This window comes from Ips typographus, linkage group LG1 (genome assembly GCF_016097725.1).
Source record: "Ips typographus isolate SLU linkage group LG1, UJ_Ityp_2.0, whole genome shotgun sequence".
NCBI lineage: Eukaryota > Metazoa > Arthropoda > Insecta > Coleoptera > Curculionidae > Ips > Ips typographus.
The window spans coordinates 27,989,218-28,003,054 of NC_138422.1; the positions used below are offsets into that span (position 1 = coordinate 27,989,218).

A 13,837-nucleotide genomic window follows, 5' to 3' on the forward strand; every position below is an offset into this window, starting at 1 on the left:
TTTATAAAAAAAATGTTCGAGACTAAGAAGTAGATTTCTGAAGTTAATAAATGTTGTAAATGGTTCTTAATAGCCAAACTGGCGAAAATGTTTAGAGATATTGAACAGACTCGATTGAGGTTATTTAGAAACACAAAAGAAAACTTGTGGCGATAACCTATATACTTTCTATTTTTTGACTGCACTTTGTCACACTCTGTTTACTTTTAAAAACATTATTTAGGCAATAAGGAAGGGAAAGGAAATATAATTTAAAAGGCAAAAGAAAATATTAAAATTAAGCCACGCAATTTGACGAAACAGCCGCTGAAAAAAATCAAACATTTTGCTATCTCAATCTTTCTGACAAGCTGTTTTTTAAATAAAAACTTTAGGCTTAGATCCAGAGTTACTAACCATATTATGTTTTGTCGTGAAAGTGAAAAGTTACTGTCCAAATCATATTCTGGTAAGTTTTGATGTTGTAAGTTTATTATTCACGAACGTCCCAGTTGACAAAACTCTTTCAATTGTTAGATCTAAATTGCAAAATGATTCAAGTCTTGGGAAACGTACAAGCTTAAGTGTAAACACTATTTTAGAACTTTTAACAATTTGTGTTAAAACAACATTCTTCCAATATGGAGATGATTATTACCAACAAAATTCTGGAATGGCAATGGGTTCTCCATTGTCTCCAATATTAAGTAATATTTTTATGGAACATTTCGAACAAAATAACATTAATAATTTTAATTATAAACCAACAATCTGTTGGAGATATATTGATGATATTTTCACAATATATCCATTCGGTAATGATCATCTCAAACAATTTCTAACTCACATAAACTCAATAGAACCCACAATCAAATTTACAACAGAAACTGAACAAAATAACGAACTTCCATTCTTAGACATTCTAATCAAAAAAGACATAAACAAATTTGAAACAAAAGTGTACAGAAAACTAACCCACACAAATAGATATTTAAACTACAAATCCAATCATCCAATAATGGTAAAAAAAGGTATTGTTAAAAGTTTATTTGATAGAGCCAAAATTATTTGCAATAATGAACAATTTAATAAAGAAAAATTATTCATTAAAAATGTTCTAAAAGAAAATGACTATCCTGAAACATTTATTAATAAATGTTTTAGGGATTTAGAACATCCAAAACAATCTGGAAATCAAAATCAAATTTTACCTTTTACTAACCTTTTTATTCCTTACATTCCAGGTATTTCTGACAAAATCAAACGAATAGCTAAAAAATATAACATCAGAACAATATTTAGAACTCAAAACACATTAAGATCACACTTAACTAAAACAAAACCTCACAATGAAAATGAATCTACAAGAAACGTGATATATAAAATTCCTTGCGAATGCAATCAATTTTATATTGGTGAAACCTCCAGACCTTTAAAAAAACGTATTAAAGAACACCAAAATTATTTAAGAACTGGAGACTTTCACAAATCTAATATATGCCAACACGCGTTTGATAATAATCATAGAGTCAAATGGAATGAATGTAGAATCATAGACAAAGAAACTTTTTCAAAAAGACGTAAAATAAAAGAAAGTGCATATATTAGATTAAACCATGACTCCTGTGTTGCGACATCCTCTATTAATATTGACCAAACTTGGTTAAATATTCTAGAGGAGGAGATAACACTTCGTCATATCAAACGAAACGGAAATTTCTTGTAATTTTGTTTTCATTATAAAACCCACCTTTCACTACAACAATAGATAACCTTTCCTTTTGGAATGACAAAAGTCAAAATTTATGTCAATTTTTATTGACAAAACCCTTCTCAGAGTTCCAAATTGAACATTATCAGGTTTAATATTTGTTAAGTTGTTGTTTTCTGTGTTCTGCCGTTGTGTTCTTTCTTTTTTAAATTCTCTGAAGACGGTGGTAGATTTTCCACCGAAACGTCAGCGTTTTTAGGTAACAAGACCGAGCCCAAGTCAGGGGTCTTGTGTTGGGACGACTAGGTTAATGTTATTTTCAACTTAGTTGAAAATAGTGCGAAATTTCATTTTCCCAACAAACCTTTTTTCTGGGGGACAGAAGACCCAATAAACAAAGAAAAAAAAATGTATTAACAAATTACACAAGAGTACAACTAACACCATCAATATTAGTTAACAGTAAATCACCAATTTGTGGCCTGTAAGTGATATTCTTACTTCTAAGAGACATCAGTACATCAGCTAAAGTTATACATTGCCAACTATTCCTATTAATATTAATAGACTTAAGAGATCTATGATTTGCGAGAGCAGCAAACTCGTTCTTGATAACTAAATTTTCCCCAGTGGTGTATTCATTACCCAACTGATTTCCTTGCAAGTTCAGTTCCAGTAAATGCGGCATGCTAAACCCAAACACCAGATGCGGTTTGGTTCTCAACAAAATATTTTCGCTTAAATCCAATAAAATTAGACTATTCAAGTTTGAAAATAGTCCGGGTGCTAGTTGCTGTAATTGATTATTATTTAGGTACAAATGAGTGAGTTGCTTTAGTCCTCTGAAAGTTCCTACTGGAATACTAGAAATTTGATTGTGCGCCAAGGACAGATATTTCAAAGATTTTGTGTTTGTAAAACTATCCACATTTAACGATTCTATATGGTTGGTTGACAGGTTTAGGGATTTTAGTTTTACCAAATCGCGCAGCTCTATGTTGAGCGTTTTGATTTGATGTTTAGATAAGTCCAAAACCTCCAACGAGTACAGGGTTTGGAAAACATTCGGTTCGTAATTACCTAATTCTTTGGTTAACTGAATATGTTTTAGCTGGAACAATCCTTGAAATGCTAGATGGTCGATAACTTTTACAGATGAGTCGGTAAAAGTTAGTGATGTTAGAGAGTTGAAGTGTTTAAATTGTCCAGCTTTCAGTCGATCCAGGAAAGAATTAGTTATGATCAATGTTGTTAGATCCCGGTTTTTCAAAGTCCCCATATCCAACCTAGAATTTAGAGTCAAAGTTAAGGTGTTAAGTAATTTAAGATTTAGAAGGGGATATCCATGGACAGTCGTTAAAGGCACGTTAGCTAAATTGAGCGTGGTCAAACTCCAGCAATTCACAAAATCTTCTTCACTTAACGTCTCTATAGGATTACCACTAAGATTTAAGTTATATAGTGATTTGATAAATTTAAAAACACCTTTCAGAGACGTTAAATTGTTATGGGATAAGTCCAAAAAGTCCACTTCCAGATTCTTAAACACTTCCGAATCTATAGCAGTGATATTCGATCCGGTTATAACTAAATTGTATATGTCGGCCTTGTTGAAAATAGGACCTTGAAGGTGGGTCAAATTGTTATGACTTAAGTCTACAGTGCCTAAGAAACTTAAATTGAAAACTCCCGAAGAAATGTTACTTAAATTAGTGTGGCGCAAAATCAAGTCAGTTCTTTCGTATCCGTGATCGTGGTTAACTTGTTTAATAATTTTTTTCCTATTAAATGTGGCGTTATCAAGATATGGCAGAAAGTTGTGGCTCAAAATTAATTGTTTGACGGTACAGTTGCCATTGAATATGCCAGGGTTGATTTTCTTTTTGCTGTAGGATAAATCCAGCGATACTGAACACTTTCTGTAGTGACTAACTAGTTCTAATTTATCATTGTTATTGTGACTTAAATTAATAAAGGGCGTAAAATAATCAACACCTATATAAAGTAACGATAGATCTGGATTAAAACTAAGATCGTAACTTTTGATAGAATAAGTTACCGTAAAGTTTGTAAAATTACAATTCTTAACTTCTAAAAGTTCTATATCGGAACCAGATATTTTTAAATAATTAGTTAAAAGATTACTATCGAGAAATGTGTTATGGCTTAAATCTAGCTCTTTTAGAAACCTTTTTCTACTTAGAAACCTAAAACTGTCTAGATGGTTTGCAACAAGTTCCAACCTATTCAAAGTGACAAAGTACGGTGTCACTTCAAACTTTTCCACCGACGAATTGACAATTTTAACGGTGTTAATCCGAGAAAATCGACCTGATAATGGTGAGTATACCCATTCATCCACTACAGGTATGTATGAGTTGGCTATGTCGATAAATAGCTCTTCAACATGCTCTTTTGATTCTGCGTACATTAAAGGTATGAGACTTCCATACAATTGGTTGACATATTCTGTTGTAGTGACGTTTTTACAGGAGATGTAGACTGCTTTACCCGAGAACTGGAACGAACATTTAGCTTTCGCTCCAGCAGCCAATACCAGAGCTATTAGGGCCACCCTAATCATTTTACTAGACCCTAAAACTACATTAAGTAAATTTATATTAGTCTTAAAAGTAGTAGTACTTACTTCGGCTCAATTATGGATAGTGTTTACACATAGAATGTGTTGTATATTGAACAGTATAATGTGAAAACCGTATTGTCACCAAGACACAGTAGGTCAATGTATTCAGTATTTTGAATTTGTTTATACCATTGTCTAGCATAAGTGTTACATGTAAAAATGTGTTTCATAAAATTTTTTGCATAAATCGAGAGTGTTATATTTTGTAACACTTTTGTTTCTTTTACTGTTATAAAGCTTTATAAAATAAGAAACATGAGTTTAGTCAATACTCATTCAACAAATGTTGGACTGTGGTTGCAATTATTCGCTAAAAAAGTTGAAAGTTTATATTAACGAATCATTAACCTAAAAACGCACTAACTGCAACAATTTGTTAAAAATATCAAACATGAAAAAAAAAAAGAATAAAAAGCAAAACACAAAACCTGAAAAAATACATTATATCAAACAATGCTACTGAATAATTTTAATGTTTAAAAAATTCAAGATAATGAAAACTAAAAGATACTTAATTGATGCACTTTTAATTCGTAAGATTGGTATAGTGTGTCGCTAATAGCTCTGTTGGTTGCTAACTCAAATTAGACGGACAAAATTAAACTTATTTCTTTCTCTTCTTATTTAGAGTCTTTAATCCAAACAATTCCTTGTCATATAGTTAGGATTATTGTCGGGTGTAATATCCCTAGTGCATTTAATTTTTCCGGAAAAATTCGGAAAAACGAGTTTCTAAGTAATTTGTTTTAACAAATAGCATGAGCGAGAGTGGTTTTAAAAATCATCCAAGTCGAAGACGAGGAGTGTAAAAATTTCAGAAGCTTAAAAATTGTGTTTGTAACCAGTTTTCATGCAAATTGAGAGACTTTAATACTAAAAATTGACGTAGACATAAAAACTACTTTTTCAAGAATTTATTATTACTACAAATTCATACATTTAAACCTTAAAAATTGACTTGAACCCCAAAATGTAACTGAACTAATGAAAAGTGACATCAGAAGCTTAAAATTTGCATTTGAAGTAAGTTTTCCTAATTTGAAGACAAATTTCAATATTTTAGTCTTGAAAATAGTCTTAGATGCAGGACATCATCATCATAACATTAGATTCATGAAAATTGTCTTGAAAACGAACTTTTCGTGCTTTTTACTTTGCTTTTCATTTTCTTCGAATTCTGGACTATTTTTAGTGCTTCAAAACTGCTTTCAGCTTGGAAAATCGAGTTTCAAGACTATCTTCACCAAGTTATTGACATAGCAAACTTAAAAAAACAATTTTTACATTCTTCATAGACTTAAAATGGCATTCAAAGCTTTGTCACTATTAAATCGACTTCTAGACACCTCAGTGCTAAAAATTCGGGTATTTCTTAATGAACTAGACTGTTTTTAGTGTTTTAAGGCTGTTTTCAGTGCCTCAAATCGAGTTTCAAGACTATCTTTACAAAGTTTTTGACTTATCAGGCCTAAAAGCCAGTGTGTCCACTGACCATAGTCTTGAAAATGTTATTTCAAGTTTCTTCACTATTAAATTGACTTCTACACTCATAGGTGCAATAAATTGTAGCATCTCTAAGAAATTCAGACTGTTTTTAATGCTTTTTAAGACTGAAAAATCAAGTTTAAGACTATTTCCAAAAGTCAAGTTTTTTCAGTAATAAAAGTAAAAAATTTTGGTACGAAATGCTACAATAATAGTCTTGAGAACTAATTTTTAGAAATAAAATAGTCCGAAAATTTAATTTACTTCTAGACTTGTTGTCCAGTCCAGAAAATTGAATTGTACACCAATTAAAGTTTTGAAAATATACTTTTGGACTCTTTAGTCCTAGTAAAGTCAGTTCTAGCATTAAAAGTCAACTTTTATATTATTTTTAGTAGTAAAAAATGAGTTTCATGCACAATACAATCTTTGTCTTGATTTCCGGAATTTTTTTAGTTTTTGAATGCCAGTTTCAGACACTCAACCAGGATGGCAGTCTGAGAAAGCGAATCATAAGACCATTCCTAATAGTAAAAAGCAAGTCTTGAAAATGTTATTTCAAGTTTCTTCACTATTAAATTGACTTCTACACTCATAGGTGCAATAAATTGTAGCATCTCTAAGAAATTCAGACTGTTTTTAATGCTTTTTAAGACTGAAAAATCGAGTTTAAGACTATTTCCAAAAGTCAAGTTTCTTCAGTAATAAAAGTAAAAAATTTTGACTCGTCTTCGACTCGGATGATTTTTAAAACCACTCTCGCTCATGCTATTTGTTAAAACAAATTACTTAGAAACGAGCATTCCAATTTTTCCACAGGAAAAATTAGATGCACGAGGGATATTTGGTAAGATTATTTCCTGAGTTAAATAAACATTTTATTTTAATTAAAACAATAAGAACAATAACTTTCAAGCTAGAAAGGGTAACACTATTCTTTATGTTGTTGTGAGGAGTGTGCAATTTTTTCGATTTTTTTTTCCGGAAAAACTGCTGACAGCTAAGTTGACAGTTGTTGACAAGTGATTTTTCCACTTAAAATTTACATTTGTTATACTAATTCTTGATAGCGATTGGTCAAAATTGATAGGAAGGAAATAATCAACAAAAATATTGTTAAATGTGAAGTAAACCTGTGCGATTAACGTTTTGTGGATTAGAGTCAATCCTGGATTAAATTTAAAAACCTAAATTCAGTTAATAAAATGCTCCTACTTTATGAATTTGATTTCAAAAATACAAGATTCAGCCTCTGTCACTGTCTCTTTTCTTAAAAAAAACTCTAAAAATTGTTGGTTAAATGTTGCGTACAGAATAAGACATAAGAGTTAAGGAAACTAAAATATATTTCATATGTAACGTACAAATATAGAAACAGAAAATAAATAGAGAAAAAGTGATTTACGTAATTATGTGCATTCTTTGTGGAAGCAGGAACAAACATATCAGGTGGACTGATGATTTAAAATGGAACTAAACTACGAGTGCTATTGTCGTAGTAGAGGAAATTGTCGTCCTTTTTAGCCTTATTACGAATTCTCGCTGGTCGTATATTTATCACTGTCTTTGTTTTTAACGTTTCTTCTTCAGGCACGTGTTCAGAGCACACTTTCGACAATCCCCAATCGTCGTTGGATTCATCAACGGCACATGTCGAAACTCTTTCAGTTGGTTTGTCCAAATCTACATCCTCGTTTAAAGTCAACATTTCCGAAACGTGTACGTCAGCCGGCATAGCAAGTTCTAAAGGTTCTGCAAGAATGGTGAGGTCGTCTTTGGGTTCCTGCACGTCAATTCCGCTAATTAAGGTTTCAGGATCAAGTTGCAAATCTTTTTCTTCTTTGACGTCCACCAAATTTTCTTCAAACAACATACAACTTTCTTGAGCTGTGTCTTCAAGACAATTTTCAGTGTGGAACTGCTCGCTGTCCTCACTTGTGATATTCTCGTCAGTGTGTCGGCCTCTAAGCTTCCTGAAATCTTTCAGCAACCGGAAATCGTGCGACATAAAAATCGACTTCCAAGCTGGTATAGGCAAAACAAGGTTTTCAGTCATTTTGTGCTGTTTCCTACAGTGTGTTATACAATCAAACTTGCTGTAAGTGACAAAGGTACATTTGGCGCATTGGAACCGGAACCAAGAAAAATGGGCGGCCATATGATATAGGAGAATTTTAAAAGAGTGAAACGATCTTCCGCAAGGAATGCAACGTAATTTGGTACGATCCAAGTACGCTGAAGCTCGACTTAGTAAGTCTAACTCAGATTTTGGAACTCGTTTAGTTGCTACAGACTTAGACATTATTTTCTTCCGTTTCAGTCGTTTGCATTCTTGTTTAGTATTGAACTCTAAGGGGGGAGAGTTGGATAAACTAGCTGGACTACTCTCGCTCACAAAAATCACGTCATCATCAGTGTCGCAATGTTCGATTTTGATAGGAGTGTCGGTTTCGCGTTTAATGGATTCAACTGATTTGCAAAATGTTTCAAAGGACACATCACTTGTAAGCAAATACTCTGGATCAAGTTTGTTAAAATTCTCTAGAACCACACTACATTTGGTTGTTTTTGGAAAATTAGCTTGGTCTTCTTTGTCCGCTGGTATTAAAGGAGATTTACAGGCTTCATCAGAACTGAGACAAATGGCTTCATCCACTGAAATTGAGGGTGACAAAACATGATCTCTCTGTTGCTCTCTACGGTAAGTGCAAATTATTCGTCCCTTTCTCTTCGAAGCTCCTTTTACGGTTTTATCGTCGGCCGTAGCTTTTTCTAGTTTCGCTTTTTCGATGGATTCCTCCTTTTTTTTGGCGTTTTCCTTGATGTTGTTGCAAACTTCAAGGCGCTTAGCGCACATCTGCGAGTGAGAATGCAGCGCTGCTTTACGCTCAAAATGTTTGCCGCATCCGATGCAATATTGGAAATCGTTATCTCCTTCGATGTCGTTGATCCACTAAAAGAAAATAACTCCTAGAATGGATAACAATGACAAGCTAAGTTTCACTCAGACTCAGAAAATTAAAAATGTACTCACGGTTCTTATAATCTAATTTTGACATTCAAATCTCTAAATTTATGTAAATTTAAGGGATTTCTATGTATGATTTTAAAAATTTCCATTCATGTATGTATGTTACATGAGGCCAATTTGCTGTGCACTAGTTTCAACAAAGTTTTCTTTAATAATCCTAAATTTAAATTACAATCCAAGCTCCCGAAAAATGGAGAAACTAATGCAGTAATTTTTTAGTATATTCTCCATTTTCTTCATCACAACGATAATCTAACGAAAATCTATCTACTATATACAGGGTGGTCCAGTTTTGAGTGTCAGTAATTCACTTTTGATAGCTAATCAAAAAATAAGTTGACTTGCATTGTCATTTTTCTGAAAAACGTTTCCTAAGGAAGATACAGTCCTCCAAATTTCCATTTAAAAAATCGTTTTATAGTTTAAAACTGAACATTATCAAGACTTGTGAAAGTCCAAATTTGTACTGAATAGTCTAAAAACTTGCTTTTTGCTATTAGGAATGGTCTTATGATTCGCTTTCTCAGACTGCCATCCTGGTTGAGTGTCTGAAACTGGCATTCAAAAACTAAAAAAAGTCCGGAAATCAAGACAAAGATTGTATTGTGCATGAAACTCATTTTTTACTACTAAAAATAATATAAAAGTTGACTTTTAATGCTAGAACTGACTTTACTAGGACTAAAGAGTCCAAAAGTATATTTTCAAGACTTTAATTGGTGTACAATTTAATTTTCTGGACTGGACAACAAGTCTAGAAGTAAATTAAATTTTCGAACTATTTTATTTCTAAAAATTGAAGCATTTTGTACCAAAATTTTTTACATTTATTGCTGAAGAAACTTAAAACGTCTAAAACTCGATTTTTGAGTCTTAAAAAGCATTAAAAACAGTCTGAATTTCTTAGAGATGCTACAATTTATTGCACCTATGAGTGTAGAAATCAATTTAATAGTGAAGAAGCTTGAAATAACATTTTCAAGACTATGGTCAGTGGACACACTGGCTTTTAGGCCTGATAAGTCAAAAACTTTGTAAAGATAGTCTTGAAACTCGATTTGAGGCACTGAAAACAGCCTTAAAACACTAAAAACAGTCTAGTTCATTAAGAATTACCCGAATTTTTAACACTGAGGTGTCTAGAAGTCGATTTAATAGTGACAAAGCTTCGAATGCCATTTTAAGTCTATGAAGAATGTAAAAATTGTTTTTTAAGTTTGCTATGTCAATAACTTGGTGAAGATAGTCTTGAAACTCGATTTTCCAAGCTGAAAGCAGTTTTGAAGCCCTAAAAATAGTCCAGAATGCGAAGAAAATGAAAAGCAAAGTAAAAAGCACGAATAGTTCGTTTTCAAGACAATTTTCATGAATCTAATGTTATGATGATGATGTCCTGCATCTAAGACTATTTTCAAGACTTAAATATTGAAATTTGTCTTCAAATTACGAAAACTTACTTCCAATGCAAATTTTAAGCTTCTGATGTCACTTTTCATTAGTTCAGTTACATTTTGGGGTTCAAGTCAATTTTTAAGGTTTAAATGTATGAATTTGTAGTAATAATAAATTCTTGAAAAAGTAGTTTTTATGTCTACAAGTCAATTTTTAGTATTAAAATCTCTCGATTTGCATGAAAACTGGTTACAAACACAATTTTTAAGCTTCTGAAATTTTTATCTTTTCTAAGTCAATTTTCAAAACTAAAGTCTTTCAGTTTGTCTGGAAACTATGAAAACTGGCTACAATAATATTTTTTAAACTTCTTAAGTGAATTTTCTGTTTCCAAGACAATTTTTAAGTTGGGTTGGGTTAGTTTTGGGTCTTTGACAGTAATAACGTGTAATAAAGTGTTTGTTCCAAATTTGATCAATATTGCTCCAACGGTCTGACAGTTATGACAAAAAAAAACGATTTTTTAAACAGAAATTTGAAGGATTGTGTTTTCCTTAAGAAGCACTTTTTAGGAAAATGACATAATGAATGTCAACTTATTTTTTAATTGGCTATGGATTGGTGAATTATTGACACTTAAAACCACCCTGTATAGTATAGTATAGTAGAATATAGTATTTAGAATAGATCGCCTATAAAAGTTGAAAAAGAATTCAAGTCTCATTCACTAAAACCACTTGGAATGCCACCCAAAAACAAGGAACAACTTCAACTAAAATTAGTGTGCTTACTTGATTTTCTCTATCTTCCACAGCCTCATTTTCTTGCTTCTTTGGTACCACAGCGATTTCATCTCTTCGCACCCAATTGTTGTGCACCTGTTCGCGCATGCGTCTCACCTGTTTATTAGTGAGCCGATGCACTTTCAGCAAGTGCCTGTAGACGCACCACGGATTAGCAAACGTCTCTTTACACGTGGGACAAACATACAAAGTCCTGCTCGGATTGTGTACCAACTAAAATTCCCCGTTCGTGATCGCATTTTTGACTAAACACCAAACTCACCTTCATGTGAGTGGTGAGCGACTTTTGGGTGGCAAACTGATTGTTACATTCTGTGCATTTAAGATCGGATTTGGGGTAAATGGAGGGTAGTAACTTGTGGCTAGTCAAAGCGCAAATTTTCCCTTCCGCATCTAAAACCGGGACGTCATTTTGCAATTTCTTGTGTATTTCCATCACCTACAAATTGTACCAATGAGTAGAGAAATCTAAGAGCCAAAATACTAAAAATACTTCAGTTTTCATAAACTCCTCTCGTTTGATATTTGGATCAGTTGGACCGTTTAATATTGTTTGGAAAACTGCAGTGCTGTTACTGTCGATGTTTTCAATAACGGCTTTGCTAGGCTCATACAGGCGAACTTCAAGTTCTTTCATATTCTTAAGTGGGTCTTGATTGCTCAAATCTACAGTTGATAATTGTTCGGCACATTGCCGAACTAGGCCAACTTCGTGCAGTTTCTGAACTACTTTTTCTAAAGGCTGTAATCCTGAGTTGTTTTCTGTACTTGTAGAATTTACATTTAGCTGCAATTAAGAAATAATTACCCCAATAAAGAAACACTTAGGTGAACTATAAGCTTTGGACAAATGGAATTCTTATAGAATAATGATTTAGATTGTTCTGTAAACTTGAAATGATATTTTTTTATTACAGAAATAAAATAGGAATTTTCTTTTTATAAAGGTAAATTATCTCTATTATGCCTAAGAGAGTTTACATGAACTTTTTGCTTTATTTTTTGGAGTACAAAATGTGGAATACAATTTATCCAAAACAAATTTTGGAATACCCTGATGTATAATTTTGAAATACAGAGTGTTTCTATAAACACTAACAATACCGAAAGTAATTCAAAATTTCTTTGTTTCACAACTGACTAGGGGCTGTCCTTATTCTTATGGATCTCCCAAATTTTTATGATGCTGTTATTTCCTATGATATCAGTTAAAGAATAAAGTGTAATATATTGCACAAAGTCTGCTGATGTAAATAATATTGAAAAGTGTAATTATCCACAATATGCCCCTTTACTCCACAAGTATAGGAAAATGTAACTCTTGATACTTATACCTATTTCAATTTAGTTCCTTATTCTCAAGTAGTTGAGTGTGCAATTTAAAGTCAACTAAACAGATACATTGCCTTAATTGAAATTAAGATTTCATTCCATAATATTAGGATATTGCCCCAAAAGAGTGCTACAGAGAGTATACTACTAATATTTTAAAGAAGTAGCATTTATTTGCATTTTTCAAGCATCCTTCTGTAATTTAAAGAGTTAAAAAGGTGTGTTATTAAACAATCTAAAAGTTCAACTAGATTGTTTGAAACATTGTCCAAAGTAAGACTAGACAAGAATTGTAGAATAAAACTTACTTCAAATAAGTTATTATTATTTAACTGATGACTAACTAGGAACTTGTCAGTGCAGTAGTTCCGTTTGTGTAACAAAAAATTAGCCAGGCTTCTAAAAATTGACCTGCATACTCTACATTCATACATAATATCACATTCAAATGATAGGAGATCTTTGACCTGCAACAGTAAATTGGTTATTAACTTTAGGGTGTAACAGAAATTACAAATAAGTCTTTTATACCTCTAAAGTGGCGGATTCCCACACTGCAACAATATGTTTGATGCCATTCACACTGGTTTCAATAGGTCTTCTAAGGTGAGAGTCATCTTCTCCAGTTTCTTTACGGCATTTCCCCAAAGTGGTTTCAATAGGTTTTTTGGTTTTCTTGCTTGTTTTGTTGCTACCCATATTGACATTATAATTTTCTCTGAAATGTGGATAATGAAAATTGCTAAACCGATATAGATTAGATTTGTGTAGTGGGGAATTACTTGTAGCTTTTAAATCAGGTGGCAATATGGGAAAATGTTTTATGTAATATTTTACATAAGATTCCTTAACCTAAGGCTGTCCGAACTGCTAGTGAAAATAAAATGAATATCTCTAATCTAACAGGGACATTCATGACACTACATTCCTGCAGAAAATACTTAAAATTACATTTTTTCTGCAGGAGCGACTTTGTTAAAGGTCACAATATACCCAGTCTCTCCTTTAAATTGCGGAAAATTTCCGTGCACAATGTCGACGTATTATATACGGTTTTATGGAAAAAGGTTTAGAGAAGACGACTCTACATTTACATACAACTATTACTTATCAAATAAATTGTAAAATGCAATATTTACTTACTTCTCCTCAAATCCTCATCCGTTTATTTTGGCATATTCATCATCACTATTCACTTCAATCACTTCTAGCCCTCTATCGGGATTTTGTTGTATTCATGTGGCGTACAAATGTACTACAAATTTCACGACAGGTGGCGCCAGCCCAACAGTAACAGTTTTCTTTCAATACACACTAGTTCAATGATTCAACTTTGATTTGCTATCTTTGTTGCACGCATCCAAGACCCGTTAAAAAAAGAGATAATACAAGGTTTTCATGACTATATTCTAGTTATTAGTAGTGACCTATCTAGTTTCCGTGTTCAAAATATAAACATT

The 13,837-nt window shown here is 32.4% G+C and overlaps 3 protein-coding genes across 5 annotated transcripts in view; all 3 read right to left on the bottom strand.

Moving 5' to 3' along the window:
* Positions 1-13,837, bottom strand: part of mus301 (mutagen-sensitive 301) — a 178,741-nt gene that overhangs the window by 54,009 nt on the left and 110,895 nt on the right. The gene's annotated exons all lie outside the window — the stretch shown is intronic.
* On the bottom strand, positions 2,086-4,274 carry LOC145740249 (uncharacterized). Its single transcript, XM_081995670.1, has one exon. It carries the CDS (start codon positions 4,272-4,274, stop codon positions 2,112-2,114), a length of 2,163 nt encoding a protein of 720 aa, XP_081851796.1. The 3' UTR covers positions 2,086-2,111.
* Positions 7,148-13,623, bottom strand: LOC145740248 (uncharacterized). 3 transcript variants are annotated; one of them, XM_081995667.1, is made up of 7 exons: positions 13,521-13,622; positions 12,909-13,095; positions 12,686-12,844; positions 11,539-11,832; positions 11,308-11,484; positions 11,034-11,258; positions 7,148-8,772 (listed from the first exon to the last, which is right to left on the bottom strand). In XM_081995667.1, exons 2-7 carry the CDS (start codon positions 13,074-13,076, stop codon positions 7,282-7,284), a joined length of 2,514 nt encoding a protein of 837 aa, XP_081851793.1. In that variant the 5' UTR covers positions 13,077-13,095; positions 13,521-13,622; the 3' UTR covers positions 7,148-7,281. The 3 variants fall into 3 exon arrangements, with proteins under 3 accessions (XP_081851793.1, XP_081851794.1, XP_081851795.1); XM_081995668.1 differs by lacking the exon at positions 13,521-13,622 and adding an exon at positions 13,160-13,444; XM_081995669.1 differs by lacking the exon at positions 12,686-12,844 and having other exon boundaries at positions 13,521-13,623.